Source organism: Parasteatoda tepidariorum, chromosome 6, assembly GCF_982258835.1.
Source record: "Parasteatoda tepidariorum strain Cologne lab strain chromosome 6, Ptep-v5.0, whole genome shotgun sequence".
Lineage (NCBI taxonomy): Eukaryota > Metazoa > Arthropoda > Arachnida > Araneae > Theridiidae > Parasteatoda > Parasteatoda tepidariorum.
The window spans coordinates 18,324,134-18,348,887 of NC_141760.1; the positions used below are offsets into that span (position 1 = coordinate 18,324,134).

The 24,754-nt window shown below is 32.4% G+C and overlaps 2 protein-coding genes across 2 annotated transcripts; both read right to left on the reverse strand.

Annotated features, from left to right (window-relative positions):
• Positions 1-1,167: 1,167 nt before the first annotated feature.
• LOC147807663 (astacin-like metalloprotease toxin 5) lies at positions 1,168-12,011 on the reverse strand. The gene is made up of 6 exons (XM_087165488.1): positions 11,862-12,011; positions 9,228-9,298; positions 7,811-7,886; positions 6,094-6,208; positions 4,663-4,838; positions 1,168-1,467 (listed from the first exon to the last, which is right to left on the reverse strand). Exons 1-6 carry the CDS (start codon positions 11,899-11,901, stop codon positions 1,232-1,234), a joined length of 714 nt encoding a protein of 237 aa, XP_087021614.1. The 5' UTR covers positions 11,902-12,011; the 3' UTR covers positions 1,168-1,231.
• LOC107441048 (astacin-like metalloprotease toxin 5) lies at positions 11,999-24,754 on the reverse strand. Its single transcript, XM_043053144.3, has 7 exons — positions 24,646-24,754; positions 21,734-21,804; positions 20,191-20,266; positions 16,979-17,093; positions 15,252-15,427; positions 14,307-14,525; positions 11,999-12,030 (listed from the first exon to the last, which is right to left on the reverse strand). The coding sequence occupies exons 1-7, from the start codon at positions 24,683-24,685 to the stop codon at positions 12,014-12,016; spliced, it is 714 nt and encodes a 237-aa protein (XP_042909078.3). The 5' UTR covers positions 24,686-24,754; the 3' UTR covers positions 11,999-12,013.

Genomic DNA, 24,754 nt, shown 5'->3' on the forward strand with positions numbered 1-24,754 from the left:
AAACCGTCTCTTGTTAAGCACAGCAGCTGACCGACACCCTGTCAGTCAGAGTAACCTATGTCTACATTGTTTGAGCTTCAGCGTTACATACTGTTTTACCAGGGTTCTTATCAATCCCTGTCGCATCCGCACCCTCTTTTGCATCAAACCACCCTTGTGCTCACCTATCGTCGTTGGAGAAGGTCTTCGAGCTGCAATTGAACGTTCAAGGCATCTCATACGCGTTCGATGAGATTAAGGTTAGGGGATATTATAGGACTCTCCAATTGTTGAATATTCTCCGATTGGAGTAGATGGGTATTATCGTCCATAAAGATGAAATTCAGTCATACACTCCTCGGGAAAGTCTCACACATGGTGGAAGCATCTCGTACCTGTACCGATGACTTGTCAGAGTATCTCTATAATCAGAGTATCTCTAGTAAAGACCTCTATCGAACACATGAAAATCAGTATGCCCGTTTGCCATGATGCCTGTCTGGACTATCAGACCGCTTTCATCAAAGTGGTCCTTTTCGACAATGTTAGAGGGCCGATATCGACTCCCGGGTTCTCTCTAGATGAGATCACGTCTCGAATTGCTGTCCAGACTGGCTCGCTACTTATCACTTAGGAGAACCCTCCCCCAATCATCCCTTGTTCAAGACGGGTGCCCTCGATATTATGTTAGACGGTCCTTTTTTGTGGTTCACAGTCAAAGAGATGCAGACTACAGAGTACCTGGTTCCTGTTGCATTATACAGGTTGCAAAACAGTTGCGTCGTTGCTGCGGACACTTATCACTTTCGGCTAGAAGTCTCAAATAACGGTTTTGATCCGGCATTGTTGTCCTTTTGCGTCCCTGAATAGGTCGGTGGACCGCTGCTTCTGTCTCTGCGAATTGTTTCCTCAAAGTAGATCCTACATTTCTCGAAACTCCAAGGTCTCCACGACAGGTAGTCAGTGATTAAATTAAGAAATTAAAACTGTGATTTCAGACTTCTTATATTCGACATGCCATGTTCTTGTTAAGAAAAATAAAAATAAAATAGAGCACTCTATGAGTAATAGAGTGCATTAGAAAAATCTTTTCATATAAATTCAAGCTTTCAAATGGATGAAAAATGCCATTTTTGTTTATCTGTATTTTATGTGTGGCATTATAAATGTAAGTTGAAACATGCATTATAATAAACGTAATTCTATTTTCACATTTTATCACATTTTGTTTTTACACATCTAATAGATTAGTTTACAGATAATCCTTACACTCATACAGTACATTGATCCGGTATATATCACTAGGACTCATCTCATATTTTTTATGAGGACCGATTAGTTTTACTCCTTTTTTTAATGGAATAATTGTTCTATCAATTCTGTTTCTTGAAAATGCAGTTTCATCATAAAGCATAATAGAATCGTAATCAAATTTATTGATTAATCTATTTTGATCCTTCTTTAGTCGCATGAATTGGCTTTCAAACCCTGTAAATGAGAAAAAAGGAAAATATTATATTAAGTGAAACTTTATATCATTTATTACTCAGACAACACAAAAATATCTAAAGCTGTAGCTTTCATCGATTTCAATTATTTCAAAAACGTGGTTCTTCTTTAAAAAAAACTTCAAAAGTTATTTTTAAATGTCAACTTTCTTTCCTGTAATCATGAAAAAATCTTCAATTTCCCAGTCTCTGAAGCAGGTACTTGTAGCAATTTAAAACTTTTAATCTAATCAGATTAATAAAATATCTGTCGAGGAATTTAAAATCATAAATGTAAGCCTTCAACGCGATTGGTAAATTATCATTTTATAATTTAATGGTTTTGTTCACATAATTTCTTACACATAACTTAACGTAACATTTTCGTTCACATAATAGGCGATATTTAATAGTGTACGTGTTAAGGGATCATTTCTATTAGCCACTAGCTGAATGACCATTCTTCATACGGGTTGACAGTACTTTTATTTTATTTTATAACCGCCGTTGAACTGTCGACCCAATTTTTGGGTTTACGACTACTAATGTTCAACGCCGTAGCCTTGTAATTTTGAACCAATCCAGAAGACAAGTAAACTCCTAGATCGGTACCCCTAGAAGTATTGATTTGTTATGGGAACATGGAGGACTTTGAGACTCGACAGATTTAACGTGCATCAGTCACCATTTACTACACGGGGAGTCTTTGACCGGCGGGGACCAAACGCACGAACTCTTGGACATGGGCCCGGCACCCCACTGACCAGGCTATCCCGGCCTAGTAGCGACAATTTAATTTTACGTAGATTAACTAGCAGTGTTACATTACAGACTCGAAGAATGGACATCGACAATAACAGTACAATATAAAATAGCTAGTCACGTCACAGATATTTTATTTATTTATTTTTTTTTAAAAAATTTTTAAATATTTTTTTTGAATTTTTTTTTACATTTAACATAAATGGCCATCACGGGTAGCTGAAAAACTCCAGATTCACTATCTGTCCCCAGGGACTGGGAGCAGGGTCAGTGGGGAGGCATGTGTGGTGATCAGTCACGTTTTCTGCTATTGTGAGCCAGTCCGTGGTTGATTGCGTGGTAAGTATGTTTTGTTTATGTTGTATTGTGTGCTTTACCTATTTTTATTATGAGTAGTAGTTGAGGCAGTGTTTTGGCGGATCATGATATAGATTAGCGTATTATTGTGTGTGCGTTTATCGACAGTTAAGCCATCTCTTGTTTGTGTGGATCGAGCTTGTAGGCTTCTTTTTTTTTTAAATTAGCCTCACGGACAACAGCTTGTTTTGACTGACTGCCTGCCAAATGTTTTCTGGTCAGGGGTGGGGCCAGAGTGTGTTTTTATGCAGCAGCAATGGTTTGCCTGGAGCCCTGACACCCTATGATTGTATTTGCTGCCAGTATTTTTACAAAGTTATTATAAGGTTTATGACATATTGTCTGTGATGTTCCTGGTCATGGCTAGAATATTTATTAGTTTTTGCATAATATGCTTGTTTTTGAAAGTGTCTGCAAATATCGTTCTGCCTTGTTCATTGGGTTTTTTGAGGTGGTATGATTCAGTTAGTGGGCAGTCATGTAGGTAGTGACTTGGGGTACCTGTGTCATCGCATGGGCATGTGTCTGTGTTTATTCGCTGCTTCCTGTGTAAGAATGAGGGGGAGAAGCCATGTCCTGTAATGAATTGTATTGCTGCTGGATGGCCTATGAGTCGGTCTGTGTCTACTTTAGGATAATATGATTTTTTTGTATAGCCTTTTTCCTTTTCGTCCCAGTATGCTTGCCAAAGTTTTCGTGTGATGTTTTTAAGTTTATTTCTTAGGCTCGATGGTGGAAGCAGAACACCGTTGGGAATTCCGTGACCTGCTGCTGCGTCTTTAGCCGCTAAATCCGCTGCTTCATTGCCTATGTTACCTGTGTGCGCTGCCACCCAGTGTATTTGTGTGTTGCCATTTCCTGATTAGGTGTTCTAGTTGTCTTTGTGTTGTTGCCACGTGTGGGTCTTTTTGTTTCGTTTTTCTAATAGCGTGTATACTAGCTAGACTGTCTGTGAAAACTGTTGCATCTTTGCAGCTGTGTGTCTCTAACCAATTGATCGCTTCTTTGATGGCTAAAACCTCTGCTTGAAACACTGTGTTTTCTTGTTTTAACGCAAATTTGTATGTATCTGTATGTTGGTTGTTGTGGTAACCACAGAATGCAGCTCCCACGCCATTGTCTGTTTTGGAGCCATCGGTGTAGACTTGTTACGTCGTTATTTTGCTGGTTCTAGTACTTGTTGGTAGGTTAGTGTATTTATGACTAGTCTTATGGGCCGGGTGGACCATATGTGTTTTTATCTTTTGTTGATAATCACCCGCTTTTATGTTGTATTGTGTGTTTTCTTGATTGAATCTTAGTGTGTTAGCTACTAGTGCTTCTTTTTTGATTTGCAGGTGCAATGGCGGTAAACCTGCCAGAACATTCAGACCTGGTATGGGTGATGTCGTGCTGTTCCCGTATCTTCAACAGCTCTTCTCAGCTGAACGGCCGGAACAAGGCATGTCAATATGGTCAAAATTTCCATTTTTAAATAGTGTGTAGCGGTTTTCTCAGCCAGAAGAAATTCTTTATGAAGAACACAAATGTCACGAGGCTTATAATGCATTTGTTGAAGCAAATGGAAGAAGGTACCAAAATAGCTTATTTAGGAAGAAACAGCGAAAGACACAATTAAAATTAAGCTAAAACAATTAAATTTATTTATTTATTTATTATTATTTGCTTCCTTTTACGGTGACTTTATGATGAAGTAAAATTGATTTTTAAAAGTTCATCCCATCAAACAAAGATTAATTGTATTCGGTATCAGTGTATTATTACTCCAGGTCAACCATAAGCGATTGTCAAAAATTTCTTCCTATACTTATCCCTTTTGGTTGGCCGTAAAAAAACCTATTTCCTCAGAACTTGGTTCAGATATTGGTACATTTAGTTCCTATTCTAAACACTAATTAATGTAATAACAATAATGCTTGTTACTAAAACTAATTAAACATGATTGAGTGTCATCAGATCACCGAGTTACGATTTGCAATTTGTACACTTCCCTCTTGAGGGTAAGTCGTATTGAAATTCTTAGTCAATTACCATGCCAAATCTTTAGTAGAGATATTTTTAAAGAATTTAACCATACCTTCCATGATATTTTCTCTCTCAATGTACACATATTTGTCCCTGTCAGATCTGCTGTGCTCATGAGCAAATCCAATGGCATGGTTAAGTTCATGGAGCATGGTTCCAAAAGGGTCACAGCCTACGTCAAGAGATAAAGGTTGCTTGCCTCCTGTTTTACCCCAATGAGAGTAACAACTAAAATTAAAAAAATAATAATAATATAGAATTAATTATACAAAATTATTGTACCGAGTGTTTTACATTCACCTTATGCAGAGTGTTTTACAACCACCTTTTACACAGTGTTTTACATTCACCTTATACAGAGTGTTTTGCAATCACCTTATACAGAGTGTTTTACATTCACCTTATAGAGAGTGTTTTACAATCCCCTTTGGCAGAGTGTTTTACAATTACCTCATACAGAGTACTTAGCAATCACCTTATACAGAGTGTTTTACATGCACCTTATAGAGAGTGTTTTACAATTACCATCATTAATAAAATGTATTGAATTCATTCCAAGTAAAAATGCTGCTTTTTAGTCAGTTTTATAATTATCATAATACATGAAAAAATATGACTATTCTGGATCTCATTGTAGTCTCTCCGACAGGTCAAATGATTGCATACATGACAGGTCATTATGAGTGCAAGGACTTTGAATTCTACATAAAGCTTGAGTGTTTCTATCAACAGATACATTTGAACAGGTGACCAACTGTGCGTCTGAAGCGGCTAATTAGTAATACAAGATGTAATGGATTTGGGTTATAATAAATTCGAGTCAATATCTTATATTTTTGCTTTTTTAGTCATTTTTGCAATTATTACAATACATGAAAAAAGTGACTATTTCGGAACTCATTGTAGTCTCTGCGACAGGTCAAAATGAGTGCAAAAATGACAGTCAAGCACTTTGAATTCTACGTAAAGCATATGTGTTTCCATCAACAGATACATTTGAAAAGTGGACCAACTGTCCGTCTGAGGCGGTTAATTAGTAATACAAATGTATTTGATTCGGGTTATAATGAATTAAATTTTTGAAATCTGACATTTTGTTTACACCACACAAAAACAATATGAGAGCAGCTGAATCTTGCTTTAGGCGTTGTGCCAACGATTTCGTACATTACTATCTATCAAATAGCAATATTTCAGAAATAAAACAGTTGACGAATTGGCAGTGGGTGAGGGGTGTTTAACTACAAGGAAGAATGAACTCAATCTCATTATATCCTCTCTATATTAAAAAAATTGCAAATGCCACCACTGCGATTTTAGATGTGCAAGTTTATGTTACATATTATTTTGCATCACAGAACTATGTGAATTAGCAACTTAAGATTAAAATAATGCGTGGAAAAATTTACAAGAAGTACGATATAATTAAAAATTAGACTTTGATAAATAATTCGAGAAATTCAACTTTCTGATGCCTACTTACCCTTTTCCACGAAATATATTAATATAATCCTTTTCATCCGTGCGCTTTTTAAACGTAATACAAGTTTTATTTGATATATGATTCATAGCCATTCCTATTTTATACGTTAATCGACCTATAGGGAAAAAATACATTTCAACACCTGAGGCTATTACTATACACCGTTGCAAGTTAAGAAAACAGCATTGCGGTATAGGATTTAAGTAATCATCCGCTACTGCATATAGTTCCGTTTTATTTCGTTACCAAATCATATAATTATGCTTTCAAAACCATATAAAAGCTTTTAAATGTTAAAATCATGGGGGAAAAAACTCGTGCTGTTTTTGATAAGCAGAAAGAAGGCCGTGCTACGTCGTTTCAGGAGTTGGCGATGTTGATATTTGTTCGCACTTGGAGCTTGGCATCCATTTAGCGTGCTCTTAGATGTAAATAGGCTCTCTCCATAGAGATAATGGGTTTTTCTTAACTTTGCAACAAATTATAAAAATTTAAAAAACTTTAGTTTGTTTTTGTAAAATTTTTTCGTTCGACTAAAAATATTATTATGGAATAGGAATATAATTTGAGTAAACCCATCATGAATAAATTTTTAAAATCATTTTCTAATTTTTACAAAATTTTTTACTTTTGTATAAAGCACGATAAAAGAAAAAACTGCTTTTATAAAATAATTAAATACTGCACTTTATTGCACATCAAATTTGTTGAAATATAATTCCTTCTCGTCTACTTCTTTTACTTAACTTAAATTTATTATTTGCTCAAGTATTTTATTGTAACCGTGATATATTTCGTTTTGTGTACCTGGCAACTTCGATGCTTAATTAGTGTGCTTATGTTCTCCATGGCTTCATGCCTGTCTTTGTGTTAAGTAAGAAATATATAGTGAAAGAATAGAAATCTTTACGAAAGAATCATTGTGCAAGAATATAGAATGTGTCACTTAAGAGAATCGATACTTGACTGTTTTGGCATACTCGAAATTGAATGGAAAAAAGAGTAAACAAATGTCCCTTTTCTACAACCAATCAGGATCCAGATACCAACACTACGTCACTTGCAGGTATCCCATTCTGATAAAATTTTACATTTACATATCACCTTTAAATAAAAGAAAATTATAAATTGACTATCACAACAAAATTATGTGCGTTTTATTTAAAATATTTAATAATTACATTTATATTCTTGCCATTTATTGTGAACGTAATTAATTGCTCTTTCAATTTTAATACACCGTAAGAGCTTTTTTATCATCAAAGTCATAAATTAATGTGGGAGTTACTGTTGTTAATTTTATATGTTTGAAAAATTCTGGAAGTTATTTTATCACTAGTACATCAAAAAATAAGACCAAAAGTTGGAGAACGGATTTGAGCAATTTTACCATTTTCTCCATGGCCGATGAGGATTGTGGGAGGAAAAACATTAAAACCAGTTTGATTCCCAGATAAAATTCGGTGGTGTTTCTAATTTTCTTCTTTCAGTTCTGTTTCCCACAGCAATCTAACATGTTTTAAAATTTTCATTAGCCGTTTTCTCAGTTGTATTACATTTCGTTAGTATTTGTATTTTTTCATCGATGGAATACTAAATTGCAACCTTTAATGTGTATACTTTTTGACTCAATTTCTGGCAAGGATTTCAAAATTTTATTTTATACGTGTTCATTACGGATGATTTAAAATTGATTAAAAAAATTTAAGCTACTTACTGGCAGTATGGTCTATATAGTAAGGAATAACACCATTCGGCCATCGCTGTCGATCAGACGTGACTGCATTTCTATCCTGTTAAAGCATTACAAAACGTAAATATTTGACTTTCCCTGCTCTGAATATAAACAAAAACCGGTTCTGAAGCATGCGAAGAGGTATAGTTTGTCTAAAGTAAGAACTTCCCAGCCATTCGTCTGGACCCATGGTGGTGACTATGGCAACGAGGTATAACTATTTCAAATAGGGTTGGGGGTCACTGTTCAGACTCGGGTCACGAGAGGATGGGAATTTTCTTCTTCGGTCTATTGTATTAGCACTAGAGTGAAGAGAAGTTACTTTATCTGAAATGCGCTATTCTTGTTTCCATAGCAGCAGACGGTCTCAGACTTTGTGATGGGGGGAGTACTTACCGTAGACAAATTATATCTCTCTTCCTCAAGCATACAGGAAACAGAGATTGGTGAGTAATAGAGCGGTTTTAGCCTCTTTCCTGTTTTGTAAAAAATGGAGACTCAAATTTCACGAAGCTTTCTTCGTTGTTGACGAAACAGTTTCCTGATATATGTGCGGAGCGAACTTTCCGTCCAAATGACGTAATAACTATTGTCACTTCGTTGAGGAAACGTATTTTGCCAAAAGTAAACATATATTTCCTTATTATAGTTTCGATCATCTAGTCTTCGTTCAAGTTTTGTCATTCTAGTTAACGATCTCTCACGATGTTCCGCGATGAGGTTCCGAGTTGAGGAAACATTTTTGTCAGATATTTGAGAGCTCACATTGCATCACAAAGCATGTGATATTGGGATGAAATAATTCTCTAACGAAATACAGGTCAAGGATTGCTGAATGGTCGGAAATGAGAATTATATTTCTAAGAGTGTGGTTTCGAAGATTTCCACAATATGAGGTTTATACTGCACACAATATTAGGCTTCAATTTAGACGGAACACTAAACCGTTGATAGACATCTCTCTATTCCAGTTGTGTATTGTAATATAAATAAGAATGAATAAAGAAATATTACCCATAAATCTACTTATGTAGAGTGTTCTCTAACTTTCACTCTGACTTTATTGTTTAAAAATCAATATTAAAACGGAAGTTATGCGTGTTTCAAAAGTATTTTTTTCTAGTATTAATGCCGTCGAGGTAAGATTTCCTAAATCGGTTATTCTCTATTGCCTTATATTTTACTTTTTTCTTCCATCTCATACCATTTTTGAGAAAAGAACGCTAACTTCGAATCTTGTATCTCACAGAGATTTTACTATACCTAGATTCTACTTTCACAACTCTAAAATTAGCTTCGTAAATTAAGAGGATTGTTACATACCTCAATGAGCAAACTGTATACTTAAAAAAATCGCTCAGTTACTCATTCTTTTAAAGAAAAATAATTTATTTCTTACTTCAATGTCTATGCCAGCTATATCACCTAAGAAGAGATCTGGATTCTCCATTGGATTTTCTTGACGACCCCCTAAAACATAGTGAAAAATTACTCTTGCAGCAATCTTAGAAAAAGCTATAACTAAAGCTCTTAACATTTTTGATGGAGATATAAAATTATAGACTATGAAATTAATCATGAAATTTATAATACAGACTTTATGATACTATGATCATACTGAAATAACACAATAATAATGATAATAATAATCCAAATGTCCTTTTTCCTTTTCTAAATTTTTTGTTATATAATCCAGCTTACAACCTTATATTTTCTTCCTCAAAAACCTTTAAACAATATTAATTATAATTGCACAATTTTGATTAAAAGTGGGTGATATGCCAAGAATTTTTAGATTCAGGTGAGAGTCAATTTAATAACGATCTGCAGAAAAGGTCTCGGGTTAATGCCATCTAAACTACATAATTATACTGCAAGTTAAATTTCGCAATTTTGGTACAGAAAGTAAATAAACATATCATAGTGTATCTTATGATAAAGTCGTTACGAATTGAAGAATTTGAACTTTTTATGACATTAAAATTAATTATTAGGTGTCATAATTTAATTTTAAGGCATCACATTAAGCAAACATAAGCAAAAGTATAGAAAAATAATTTATTGCTTATACTCCTTATTTATAACTGCCTTATTTGTAAAGTTTCGTAAGTTTTTTTGTAATAAAGGCAGTGGTTTTTACAGCAAACGCAAAATTTTTCACAGGCAGGTTTTTTTTTATGTTTAAATACTTATTATTGGAATTCTTAAGGATTTTTTCTGTTGAAGTTAGAATGTTAAGGTAATTTTTTTCACAGTAAGCCTAAAATAAAATTGTGAAATGAAACAGCATTTCGAAAATTAAAATTTTTACATCACGTTATTTACATCAGCATTCGATATTTTTTTGAATGTTTGTTCTTTACAATTTTACACATGGAGAACTATAGAAGATGTTATAATTGATATACAAGCAAATGAATGCACAGATTTACTGCAGGAATCAAAATATTGATTCTTTTTTGAGAAAAACATTGACGAAACTTACAGCTCTAAAGATTTAAAAATTGGGAAATATTTATTCATTTTTTGAATTTTTAAAAATTGTCAACCATGTTATTAATTTTCGAAAAAGTAATTGACTTTTGTTAAAGTGTGCTCGTTACGCAACTGAAGAGGTGTTTATTTTAATTTTATTGAAAAATAATATAAATTTTCAGAGGATATTTTAAACCCATAATCTCTGAGAAGTTAGTATTTTTGATTTAGATGAGTTCTGGAATTTTATTTCTTAGAATATTTTCTCTAATTTTTATTTATAGTGTATTCCATAAGTACTACCCATAATATTTTTTCCTCTTTTTTCTTTATGAAAGATGAAGATTAAAGAGGACTCAATCTTGGGGGGGGGGGAGATCTCCAATGTACTAATTAATTAGTTCTGGCGATAATTTAAGACATTACACAAAGACGTATTTTCTCTGAATAAAAAAGCATTTTTTTCGACAGATTCAGGTTTCTGGCCTATTTTTTTTCATTTTTAAAGTGGGTAGACGCCATCTGGGAAATATGGTCCTCATAGTCCAAAGTTTGGAACCCTTTAATGTTTTCATACTTTTTGCGTATTTCGCTGTATCTCGAGAACATTTTAAACGAATTAAAACATTTTCGCCCTAAATTATAAAATTTATGTCTCCAAAGATAATTTCATGCTTGAAAAATTAGTAAATATTTATTATTTTTATCATTTTATTAAAAAAAATTTGAATATTTTTGCATGATCTTAAAAACGCAATTTTAAATTACAGAATGGAAAAATTGGTCGAATCGTGCCCTGAGAAATCAAATTATAAAAATATGATTTCTCAGGAATTATTCCATGGATTTTTCTCAAATTTAATATTTTGCTATTTAAAAGCACATTCTTTAAAATACTGAAAATATGTTTATTCCTTATAATTCAAAATATTTACGACTATTCTTAAATAAAATGATAAAGATTTTTTTTAAAGTTATACTTTGCATGGAATTATCTTTGAAAAAACGAATTTTATAATTTAGTGCAAAAATTTTCCCATTCGATACAAAAGTTCTCGAAATTAGCGAAATACGCAAGAAGTAAAATTAACATTAAGGGGTACAAACTTTGTACCACTCTACTGAGCAAATAATTGGTACCATATTTCACAGATTGTGGCTATCCCCTACATTTTGAGGTCAGAAATCCGGATCGCATGGGGAAAAGGTATGTTTATTCAGAGAAAGTACGTGTTTGTGTCAGATTTCGTAACTTTAATTATCGTTTGTACTAATTAATTAGCATATTTGAAGTCACCCCCTCAAACCATTAAGATTGAGTCCTAGAACGTGAAGATCCGGTCATCAGATTAAAATTTATTCAGTGTGGTCCGTTTTTTTTTGCGCAATGTACATCATCGTATCAATATTATTTAACATAATGTCCATTTGTGATTAAAAACATGCTTATATGTTTAGGTGATAAAATAATAAATGACATTATGATAAAAATCTCGACACAATTTCATTCTCTGGATCGAACTTAAATATGTAAAATAGAACGGGAAACATTACTCACATGCTAATCCTACGAAACAAATCAGCATAAAAATCAGCATGTTTGTTAATTAGACTCAATACCGTATCGATTATTCATGAAAATCTTGACTTAGAGGCATTGTGATTTATAAAATCTTCATTTACTTCTTAAGAGCTTTAGATAAGATACACTTAAGAAAAATCACCACCTGTAAAATTTACAAGATATCTTTATTATTCTACACAAAGCATGGAATAAAAACTTAATATATCTTTTATAACATCTGTTGAATTCTTTACGAATTTAAATCCATGAATAATAAATCCCAGAATGTTAAAAACTATTGAAACTTAAAATATGTAATAACAAATCGGGATAATAAATGAAATCACTCACAGTTTTTTATCTCGAAATTTGTATATTCTTAATGATCTTTAAAAAAAAAAATATGTTTGTTGCAAAGCTTTTAAATATTTTTAATAACACGGAGGAGGACGTGACTGATGACAATTTTAACTGGGAACGGTTTTGAGAGCTATTTATTAAGTATTTTTTATTTTTAATAATTTCAATATAAATATTAAGATTTATATCTGGCAACATGTACTCTCTCTGTATATTTATGCCCTTTTTTGTTGCTCTCTTTGAAGCCATTTACTCGAGAGCGAGTTTATATTATAAAAAGATAAAGATCTTTCGAAGGGAAATAAATTTTCAACAACTTTGGATAGATGATCATATACATAGCAAACACGCTGGGAAGAAATTAGGGAGAAGCACGCAAAATTGCAATAACGTTTGAACAAACTGGTATTTTCGAAACAAAATTAGAGCTAAGTTCACAAATAAAAATGCCGACTTTTAACTCCGTAATTGCATTTCAAAGAGTGAAGACTGACCGAATATGGTATTTTCCCGTTACAAATTTAAACATTCACAATTCTAGAACTAATTGTCAAATCGCCGGCATGAGTCTAGAGGTTCTAGAGGATACTCCTACAGTAAAGTAATTTAACCGAACGTTTTAAGAAAGCTAGAAAAATTACTGACGAAAACAAGTTACATGGTTTCAAAACAAATTTTTTCCTTATTTTAAAAATAGGTGTTGCAAGAAATTGAAATGAATCTCTCCCGAAATTTTAAATTAAAAAATTGAAACTGTAATTTCAGACACCTTATAATCGACATGACGTTTTCTTTTTAAGAAAAATAAAAATAAAATAAAGCACTCTATGTGTAATAGACTGCATTAGAAAATTCTTTTCATATAAATTCAAGTCGATAAAGAATGCCACTTTTATGCATTTCTACTTTGTGTGTGCCATTCTTGTGTGGCATTATAAATGTAAGTCGAAACGTGCATTGTAATAAACATAATTCATCATTACATTTTATTTTTACATTACAAAGAGATTAGTTTACATATAATCCTTATACTCATACAGTACATTGATTCTACATATATCACTAGGACTCATATCAGATTTCTTATGGAGACGGAGATTTAAACGAAGCCTATTAGTTATATAAATAAATGAAAATTAATTTATTAGTTTGTTCATTTTACATTAATGTGGTTAGTGTAAGTTTATTTATTTTCTCTAAACATGTATAATTAAACATCCTTTTATTTTTCTATTTCATCACATTTCATTTTTACACAACAAAGAGATCAGTTTATAGATAATCCTTACACTCATACAGTGCATTGATTCTACATATATCACTAGGACTCATCTCATATTGCTTATGGAGACGGAGATTTTAAACGAAGCCTCTTAGTTATATGAATAAATGAAAATTATTTTATTAGTTTGTTCATTTTACATTAATGTGGTAAGTGTAAGTTGATTTATTTTCTCTAAACATGTATAATTAAACATCCTTTTATTTTTCTATTTCATCACATTTCATTTTTACACAACAAAGAGATCAGTTTATAGATAATCCTTACACTCATACAGTGCATTGATTCTACATATATCACTAGGACTCATCTCATATTGCTTATGGAGACGGAGATTTTAAACGAAGCCTCTTAGTTATATGAATAAATGAAAATTATTTTATTAGTTTGTTCATTTTACATTAATGTGGTAAGTGTAAGTTGATTTATTTTCTCTAAACATGTATAATTAAACATCCTCTTATTTTTCTACTTCATCACATTTCATTTTTACAGAACAACGAAATCAGTTTACAGATAATCCTTACACTCATACAGTGCATTGATTCTGCATATATCACTAGGATTCATCTCATATTGCTTATGGAGACAGAGATTTTAAACGAAGCCTCTTAGTTATATGAATAAATAAAAAGTATCTTATAAGTTTGTTCGTTTTACATTAATGTGTTAAGTGGTAAGTGTAAGTTGATTAATTTTCTCTAAACATATACTATAATTAAATATTCTTTTATTTTCCTATTACATCACATTTTATTTTTACACAGCAAAGAAATCAGTTTACAGATAATCCTTACATTCATACAGTACGTTGATTCTGTATATATCACTAGGACTCATCTCATCTTTCGCATGGGGACCGACTAGTTTAACTCCTTTTTTTAATGGAATCATTGTTTTTTTATAAAGACTTTTAGAAAATGCATTTTCACCATAAAGCATGATAGAATCGTAATCAAATTTATTGATTAATCTGTTTTGGTCCTTCTTTAGTCTCACGAATTGGCTTTCAAATCCTGTAAATGGGAAAAAAGGAAATATTAAATTAAGAGAAATTTTACTCATAAACACAGTTGATCATTTTGATAAAATAACCGAGATTAAAGTAACGAAGTACAAGCAAATTTGAAGCCCTTGGTATTCTTTTTGTAGTGAAACATTTAAGTGTTTTATCTTTGCTACTTTTATTTTATTTTATAACCGTCGTTGAACAGCCGACCCAATTTCATGGGTTTACGACTACTTCCGTTCAACTCCGTAGCCTTGTAATTTTGAACCAATCCAGAAGACAAGGAAACTCCTGGATCAGTACCCCCAGAGGTATTGATTTGTTGTGGGAACATGGAGGACTTTGAGACTCGACAGATTTAACGTGCATCAGAAATATTGTGTTATGCGTCCGTGACAGGACTCGAACCTGGCTACTTTTATTGTAAAATATGCTTCAGAAACGTAGATGTAAGTTAAGAAATGATTTGACTGACAAAAAAAAAACTTATTTAATTCTTTTTGTCATTCGCAATTAAATTCTAAGTAATAGATTTCAAGCTGACAGTCCTTGATATTTTCTTCCGCAATGTAAGTGTGGATTTAAGTGCTATTACGTGCTTTATATCTGATACTTTCATTGTAAAACATGTTTCGGAAGCGTAGATGTAAGTTAAGAATTGATTTGAGTAACAAAAAAACTAATTTTTTTTGTCATTCCTAATAAAATTTTCAATAATGGAATTCAACCATACCTTCCTTGATATTTTCTCGCTCAATGAAAATATATTTGTCCCTGTCAGATCTGCTGTGCTCATGAGCAAATCCAATGGCATGGTTAAGTTCATGGAGAATGGTTCCAAATGGTTCACAACCTACGCCAAGAGACAAAGGTTGCATGCCTCCTGTTTTACCCCAATGAGAGTAACACCTGAAAGTGTATAAAGTAACATAAAATTATTTAACAACATTGTTCCATTTATATGAAATGTTCGGTAATCACATCCCTTTACAAAAAAAAATTACATTCATTCTTGTCAAAAAGCATAAAAATGGGTTTATCTGGAATTTTTATTAGAACTTTTTTATGTTAAAAAATTATGATCCCCCGGATCTCATTTCCCATTGTGATCTCCCCAACAGGGTTATATAGATTTGAAAGTTGAATTGAGTTCTATGATTGCAATCACTTGAAATCATTAAACCCAAGGCAGTTGAGTTTCTACAAACAGGTGTATTTAAAAGGCTGATTCGTATAAGGCTGCTAAGAAGTAATATAACGTAAATGTCATGAGAGTTTATATGAAAATATAAATTTTTGGAATTGGACATTTTTGGCATTATATTCAAACCTCGAATCTGCCACTTTTAGAAATTCTGGCTTTACGTGTGATGTTAATAATCTCATACATAGATCTCTAATAAACGAAATCATATTTAATTTATAAAGAGATGACGAATCTGAAGTAGGATGTAGGGTCGGGTTGACAATGGGGGGTTAATACAATAGAGTAACATAATTTAGATGCAATGAATTTTTATATAAAAATTTAAATTTTTGTTGGCAGTACTTTCAAAACTCCGAATCTGCCATTTTTAGATATCCTGGCTTTACGTGTGATATTAAAGATGCTATACGTAAATATCTAACAAACAAAATCATAGTTTATATATAAAGAGATGGCGAATCGAAAGTAGATGTAGGGTCGGTCTCACAACATGGGAGTAATACAATAAACTAATATAATTCAGATATAAGGAAGTTTTATAAGAAAATTTAAATTTTTGAAATTGTGTATTTCGTTGGCACTACTTTCGAAACTCGAATCTGCCATTTTTGATATTCTAACTTCACGCGTGATCTTATAGATCTCATACATAATGATCTACTACACAAACTTATATTTAATACATAAAGAGACAACGAATCAAAAGTTGGATGTAGGGTTGCGTTGAAAATATGGGAGATAAAACTCACCCAATGGGCTATTGAAGACGGTCTGGGAAGCACATCTGAAGATGATCCAAAGACATGCCATATCAATTTTGATCTTCTGCAAAGGAAATGGCACTTCTTTTTTGGGAGCCCGACGACCTGCACGTGATGTCGAGTACTTTATGTGTAGAATAGCTTAACGAGACTGATAACCGTGTACCCTCATTGCCTACGCAGGCTGATCAAAACAAGCATCACTGACAGCAGTTAGTGAGGCTTGACTTCGATGTTCTACTGGAAATCGTGTCTTTATGATCCTACAATTGCCGGACATTTTAGAAACTAATTTCAAAGCTAAATATCAGATATCATCTGTACATTGATAATGTATCAAACTTTAAATTTTTTATTTCTGAAAAATATTGATAAATTGCATTTCAGAAACTTTCAGTGGTTGCTATTATAGAAACACACAACTTCTAGCTTGTTTGGTAAATTCAAAATTTTAAAATATTGTTTGAAAAATTAATTATTTGTCTTACTTACCCTTGTCCTCGAAAAATATTAATGTAATCCTCTTCGTTTGTGCGTTTTTTAAATGTAATACAAGTTTTATTAGATATATGATTCATAACCATTCCTATTACGTATGCTAATCGACCTATAGGAAATAAAATTGCATGTCAAAACATGAAGTCATTTCTCAAAATTTAATTTATTTTCATTAAATATACTCTGGTGTATGTTTTGCCACAATATAAAATATTATCACAGAATATGAATATAATTTTTTTGAGAAAACCTATTATAAGGGACACATTTTCGAAATTGCTTCCAATTTTCAAGAAGGAGTTTTTTTTTTTATAAGACACGATATAATAAAACATATGATATTATAATCGTTCATTAACTGTCATCGTACATAGTTTCCAATTTTCAAGAATAAACTGCTTTTTTCTTTCTTTTCTTCTTTTTATAAAATGCGATACAGTTAAACCAGTTATATTATAATCGTACTTTAATTTTTATAGCCAATCTTTTGCAAGTACCGTATTATTCTATTGCAACTTTTTAAGTCCTCTGTTACAGTAACGGAAAGTTTTACATTCTTATGTTATAAATGAAATTAATTCCACTCAGCTTTCACATTCTGATTTACCAACTATGAAGAGATGTCTATTTTCTCCGCTTTCTGAGAAATCTTTTTTTTTTTTTAGCGGTAGCAAAATTGAAATTGAAATGTACGATTCATGTTTTTGTTAATCGATTGTGTAAAAACTAAGCAAAGATGTCAATTTCGCTTTGTGAGAATGGTGTTCTTAGTAATAGAGAAATTAATGTTACAAATCTGCGACTCATGTTTTTGTAAATTTGATATAAGGTTTGTTTGCGCACCACTACGCGTGCACTAGTGTCCTAAAGTTAAGTATAAATTTGCACATTTCAAATTTACTAGGTAGGGATGCCAATTTGCTCTGCTTTGTGAGAAATGTTTTTATAGCGGTATCAAAATTTAAGTTGATATGTACGATTCATGTTTTTGTTAGTGGATTTTGTAAAAACTAAGCAAAGATACCGATTCCCGTTTTGTGAGAAAGCTTTCTTAAGTGGTAGAAAAATTAATGTTAAAATGCGCTATTCATGTTTTTGCAAATTTGATATAAGGTTTGTTTGCGCACCACTACGCGTGCACTAGTGTCCTAAAGTTAAGTATAAATTTGCACATTTCAAATTTACTAGGTAGGGATGTCAATTTGCTCTGCTTTGTGAGAAATGTTTTTATAACGGTATCAAAATTTAAGTTGATATGTACGATTCATGTTTTTGTTAGTGGATTTTGTAAAAACTAAGCAAAGATACCAATTCCCGTTTCGTGAGAAAGCGTTCTTAAGTGGTAACAAAATTAATGTTAAAATGCGCTATTCATGTTTTTGTAAATTTGATATAAGGTTTGCTTGCCCACCACTACATACACTATTGTCCAAACTTAATCATAAATTTACACATTTATGCTTTCATGCTTTTAAATTATGCTATTATGCTTTTAAATGTGTAAATTTATGACAATAAATTTACATATTTATGCTTAACTTTTTAACGCTAGTGTAATTTGAGAGTTCAATAGTTAAAACAAAAATTTCCCTTATTTCATGCTATTTTGGGATGAGCCATTTAAAGTTCAAGAGAAATTGGACAAAGTTTAGTGTTTTATTCTCTACCTCTTCAGAAAATCTATTGCCGAAAGTGATGTAGTCGGCATACCTGACTATAAGCGTCCGTAAAGCTTGTTACGCTCAAAGTATTTTGATGCTTCTTATCGTAACAAAAAGTTAGCTTAAAATAATTCGTAATCTAGAAAGTTTTTTGACAGGTCTCATTTTTTAAAAAAAAGAATCATCAAAATGAAAAGTATAAAAATAACTTGTTACTTAAGATTGTCATAATAATTCTAATTAAAAACTAAGATTTTAAACAGAGCTTGAACTGAATAACAAAAGTGGTGGTGGCTACTTTACAGCAATGAGCGTGAAAGAACATTGGTGTAGTGAAACTCTAGATTCAAGAGTTATGTATGGTGTTTCACTAAACAACTTTGGTGTAAAGTAGTTACCACTAATTTTGACGTTGAATTTAATAAAATTCGGACGAATTTTTTTTTACTGTGTATGCTAGATGCTGATGAAATCCCCCAAATTAGTTTTGAATGTCCTTTTTTCACAGCCTATTTTCTGATTTTTGATTAAAAAAAATATTAGCGATATGCCGCGATCAAATGACTTCAAATATATAAAAAAAAAAATTTCAACTGATTCATGGGAGGGGGTATGTAGCTTCTGTTGTCCAAAGACCGGAGCACCGTGAGGTAGAAGACTGTCTCGGCTCCTGGTGGTGTTCTTTTTAGTCTGGCACCTACCCTTCGGCCTGTCCGGCTTGGGAGACCCTACCAGTAGCAAGCTACCTCCGGCATAGCCCTCCGGGTCATTGGTGCCCTCAAGCCTCACCGCCCCGTCAAGGCAGGAACACCATCGGGAGGTAAAAAAACATTTTTTACGTCGATATCCACGGCAACGAGTTGGCTGACACTCTTGCAAAGAAGGGACTAGACCATTCAGTCCCCTCCACCTCAGAGCTTACATACCTTGAACTTTTTGCAAGGCAAAAGGCCCAGAACAAACAAAAGTGGCTGCTTCCACCTATTCACTACTGGTATAAAGCAAAAAGACCAGGTCTCTCTCTATCTCTTCCTGGTGACAGGCAAACCAACACCTGCTTATCCCGACTGGCCAGTGGACACCTGAAAAGTCTCACATTTTCTGCAAATCAAAAGATCCTTCCTCTTTGCCCTAAATGCCAACAAAACCAGGCATCACCTGAGCACATCTTGAACTGTTTAGGGCTGGACTGGAACGACATTCATTCCTCTCCCATTCTGGTTTCGGATTTTCTTAATATCAACGGATTCATTGATCTGGTCTGACCCCGTCAGACCAGATGGGAATTAGCAACAACAACAAAATTTTTTTTAGCAAATTTGTCTTCAGCAATCAAAAATGTTTTGATATTTAAGTATACCTTTTCTCATTCATGATTGGTCAGATGTTTGATAATTAGTTTATTTTTATTTTTTGATTGAATACTAATTTCCGACCCATAATGGGAATACTTATTTTACTTCATCCCTGACAAGAATTCTACAATTCTATATTAAACATGGTCATTATGTATATTGATTAAAAAAATAAAATAAGAGTACTTACTAGCTGTATGGTCTATATTGTAAGGAATAACACCATTTGTCCATCGCTGTCGCTCAGATGTGATTGCATTTCTATCCTGTCAAATACAGAAGAGTTTAATTACACCGGCTGATTCTATACAGTGGTTAGAAACTTGAAGGGTAGGTAAGATACACCACAATAATTTAGAATTACATAGCAACTTATGCTGAAATGTCCTCTTATGCCGATAGGGGAGCCTCTTCGTAATGTACTCTTTGTCTTGTGCATTTGAAACGTTACATTTATTTAACTCATATTTTGCTGCAAAAATTGTATTCAATTGGCAAAAAGTTAGGATTTTTATCGATTTGACTACTTGATGGTTTGACTATTAGCTACTCGATTACTTATTTAGGCTCTTCACGCCATGATCCAGCCTTCTTCTCCATGCCCCCTGGTCTTTGGCTTGGGATCTAACCTTCTCTTATCCTTTAAATTTTTTTCTTTTAAAATCTATCTTTATTTGTCACAGCCAAGTCATTCGTGGTTCCCTTTGCTCTAGTCCATAAGAGATTACTTTTTTCACGACTAGTTAGTCGCTAAATGTATAAATTATTTACAGTAGCTATTTCTGAGTGTATTAGAAGGGAAAATATGACAATATTTTTAGCAAAACTTAAAATTAGCATAGAGTGAATGTGATTTGGACAGTTAAATTTACAATTTTAAACTCACAGGTACAACCATTGCAGGGGCCCATTTAGAGCCATACGACTGGGTATTGTGGGTTTCTATATAGTTCTCTACTTTTATGATATGCTTTACCAACCCACAGAGTTTGTTACCGCTAAACTGTTTCAGCCAGTATAATTTTAATATGAATACAAACGAAACAATCGAATCATTCTCAATCAAAGTGAGAGTTTCCTGAATTAATGATTCCTGATTTTATAGTTTATAAGACATTGCTAAAAAGAAATTATTAGCCTTAAAATCCAACAAATCATTGTCGATTTCATTCATGTTAAGAGTAAAACTAAAAATAATTGACGCAAACTAACCAAAATTATCTAACAAAAAACAAACACGTTGTTATTATGAGATAACTTCCTCTTATTAAGTTATCATAATTTTATTTAATATCAAAATTGAAAATTAAGATGTGTTCTAATTTTTTAATTTTCAACTTATGATGTTTTAATGATCGAAATGTAGTTTTTAAATTTAGATTATTTAGTCACATCACGGTGTAAATGAACAAATGTGTGTTTAAAACATATTTTTTTCTTAACATTAATATTTCTGAATCAAGGCGAGCTAAATCAATAATGCTCTGTAACTTTGCATTTTACTTTTCTATCCCATCTAATAAAGTTAAGAAAAGAATGCTAACTTCGCACTTCGGTAGGCCGTCTCATCGTATAACGCTTCGACATTTTACTTAACCTAGGTTTCACTTTTAAACTATAAAATTCACTTTTTAAAGTTACGCTAATTGTTACTTATTTCAGTTGGTAAACTGCGTACTTAAAAATTAGCTTAATTATTCATTTTTTTTAAAGCAAAAGTATTAACTTCTTACTTCAATGTCTATGCCAGCTATATCCCCTAAGAAAAGATCTGGATTTTCCATTGGATTATTTTGACTTCCCCCTGAAATATAATGAAAAAAAACCTACTTAAACTGCAAGCATTCAAGAAACTATAATTAATATTCCGTTTTACTCTGGTGAAAATGGTGCTAAAATTAAAATTAAAGATTTAATGATAATGATATTATTTTTGTTATTATTAATAATACTAATAATAAATAAATAAATAAGAAAATAAAAAAGTAAACAAAAAAGTTAAAAATTGTGATCGCTTTATTCCATTGGTCAAATGGTCTTTTTCTTTTCTTTATTGACTTCGATAAACATCACAACATTTCAAATCATGGGTTGCAAAAACTGTCTCAATTGATGTTTCTCGTCAGATTGGTCCTGCCTATACATGTGTCTTAAGACGTCACAAAATACTTTTCTTTCTTCAGTATTCATATTTATATTAAAATCACCGTCAAGATAGTAATTGTAAGTTAATAATAAAACTAGTATAAAAATACTTTAAATTATTATTATGTAAATACACTGAAAATGCCTTCTGGAGAAAATAAAAAAATAAACAAACAACAACCGTCGCCATAGCAACGCATACGCACTGTTTTCTATTACTCTCGAACACAGTTGAAAAGTGTGATGGCGTCTAAATAACGTGCACACGCCATCAAACCCAAAACAACACCCATTTTGTCAATGGGTACTAAATAAGAAAATAAATCAGTAAATTAAATAAATAAAATTGACATTACTTTGGGACATTAGGTAGGTTGAGTTTCAAAAAGTTTCAGATTCAGGTGGTCCCTTAACCTGAGAATCAACAGGATCGACTTTGATACAATGTTACCTGAATCGGCAATTCCTGTTCTCTTCCAAGTGCTATTCCATTTTGGTAAAAAAGTAAATAAACCTATTTATTAAGCCTTAGAATGAAATTGTTGAACTTTAGAATTACGGTCAAATCCCTTTGCTCCCAACGGTAAAAATCTCAGCACAAATAAATTATGTCCGAATGTTGTTACTTACATAAAATTCCTGAAAATTGTTCAATATTCATACCCAAGAATTATAGTTCGTTCACCAGGAGTTAGCACTTGGCTCCTCCTTCGTCACGTGGTATCCGACGATACTATTTCGCTATTTTTGGAAGAAGGATGTGAACAATTCTGAACAAGGTTGCTATTTGGCCATCGTATGACAAAAATATTTATTTCGAAATCTTTATGTACATTTTTTTAGCATTAAATATGTCATGAATTTGATATTTCTTTCTTTTGAGTGAATAGTTTGCCCTTTTCGAATCATTTTGCTGGTAAAACAGCAGTTTTCAAATTTAAAATATATTTAATTAGCTAGAGTAACGAAAGGTGTAACAGCAGATGATAAAGCGTAGTAAGTGACTGCAAAAGAATTCATTATTTGCGTCTGGAGTGCATTAAGGGTTGTCTCAATTTCAAGCGTGGAGACATTTCTCCTCTCACTCCCTAGCTGATATGAACTCTTCGTCCACGGAGGTGGAGCCAAGTGCCAACTCCAGGTAAACGAACTATAATTGGATTCTTGAGACAAATACTTACTTAATTTTTTTATGTGAATTTTTACGAATAGCAAAGTCAAATTTCTTATCGGATAAGAAATGAACAAACTAATAACGTTTTGGAAATAAGCTGAATAGGTATTAATAAGTTTAACTTGTTTAAACATGGATATCAACTGAAATATACCGATATTAAATAATTCATCAAAGGATGGTATCAACATCCTGCTTTTTCACACAAATTACAAAATTTATTAAATCATCAATTAATATTAATGACACAAATAAAAATAAGAATAAATAATTGTAATTTATAAACACTCTTGTTGCCGATCACGCCATGGAGAGTGATCTTCTTCGAACGAAATTCTTCCCTACAGTTTATGTCAATAAAACAAATCAAATTTTTGCAAGATGCACATTATTATCGACCTATCTTTGCATTAAACATGATCTTTGCGCATGACCAAACATATTGTTTATTAAAATAAACTTTTCGTAAATTATAAAAACTGAAATGGTTGCTAAAATAAGAAAATTTAACTTTAAGATTTAATCGTTATAGATTAACACTCTTCAATGATAGATTTTAAAATGATAGATAACAACCTGCAATAGATAACACTCTTCAATGATTGATAACAATCAATACTTGGTTGGCAGTGAAAGGGTTAAAACGCAAGTGCTTTCTGGGGAATAATTACCTAGAGTATCAATTTTACGAAGGAAAGCCTTCCAATGAGGGGACCCAGGTTCGAATCTCAGCGATAGCAGATTAATAAGAATTCTGCTCCCTGCACGCACTGACCACAGTGTTGACGTAAAATACCATCAGTGGTAGATGATCGTGGGTTAGAGTCTCTTGCCATCGGGCTCAACATGGGAGGTTTTCGTGATTTTCCTCTCCATGTAACTCAAATGCAGTTAGTTCTATCAAAAAAGTCCTCCACGAAGGCTAGTTTGTCTCAATACTTGATCTAGGAGTTCTCTTGGCTTATGGATTGGGTTTTAAAAGGCTACGGAGTTGAACATTGATAATAATAAACTTAAAATCAAGTCTGCTCTTCAACGTCGGTTATAAAATAAAATTTTACCCGACCAAAAATAATATTTTTTAATTAAACCATCTTTGCATTTGATTATTTTTACTTCACTATGACAAGATTTAAATTTTTTTAAAAACTAATTACTTATTTTTATGTTATACATTTTCATCTCAATATAGTTTGACATGTCATCCAACTGTGCTGAGAAACAAATTAATATATTTAGTTGGAAAAAAATGGTATCATGACATAATACAATTTATTTTCTGATTGGAATAAAACTATGCCATGTGAAGTTTGAAATGCTACTCACATGCTAATCCGAAGGAAAAAGCTAATATAAAAATCAGCATGTTTGTAAACTAGACCAAATGCCGAAATGATTAATGCAAGGAAATCTTGACTTAAAGGCATCGTGAGTA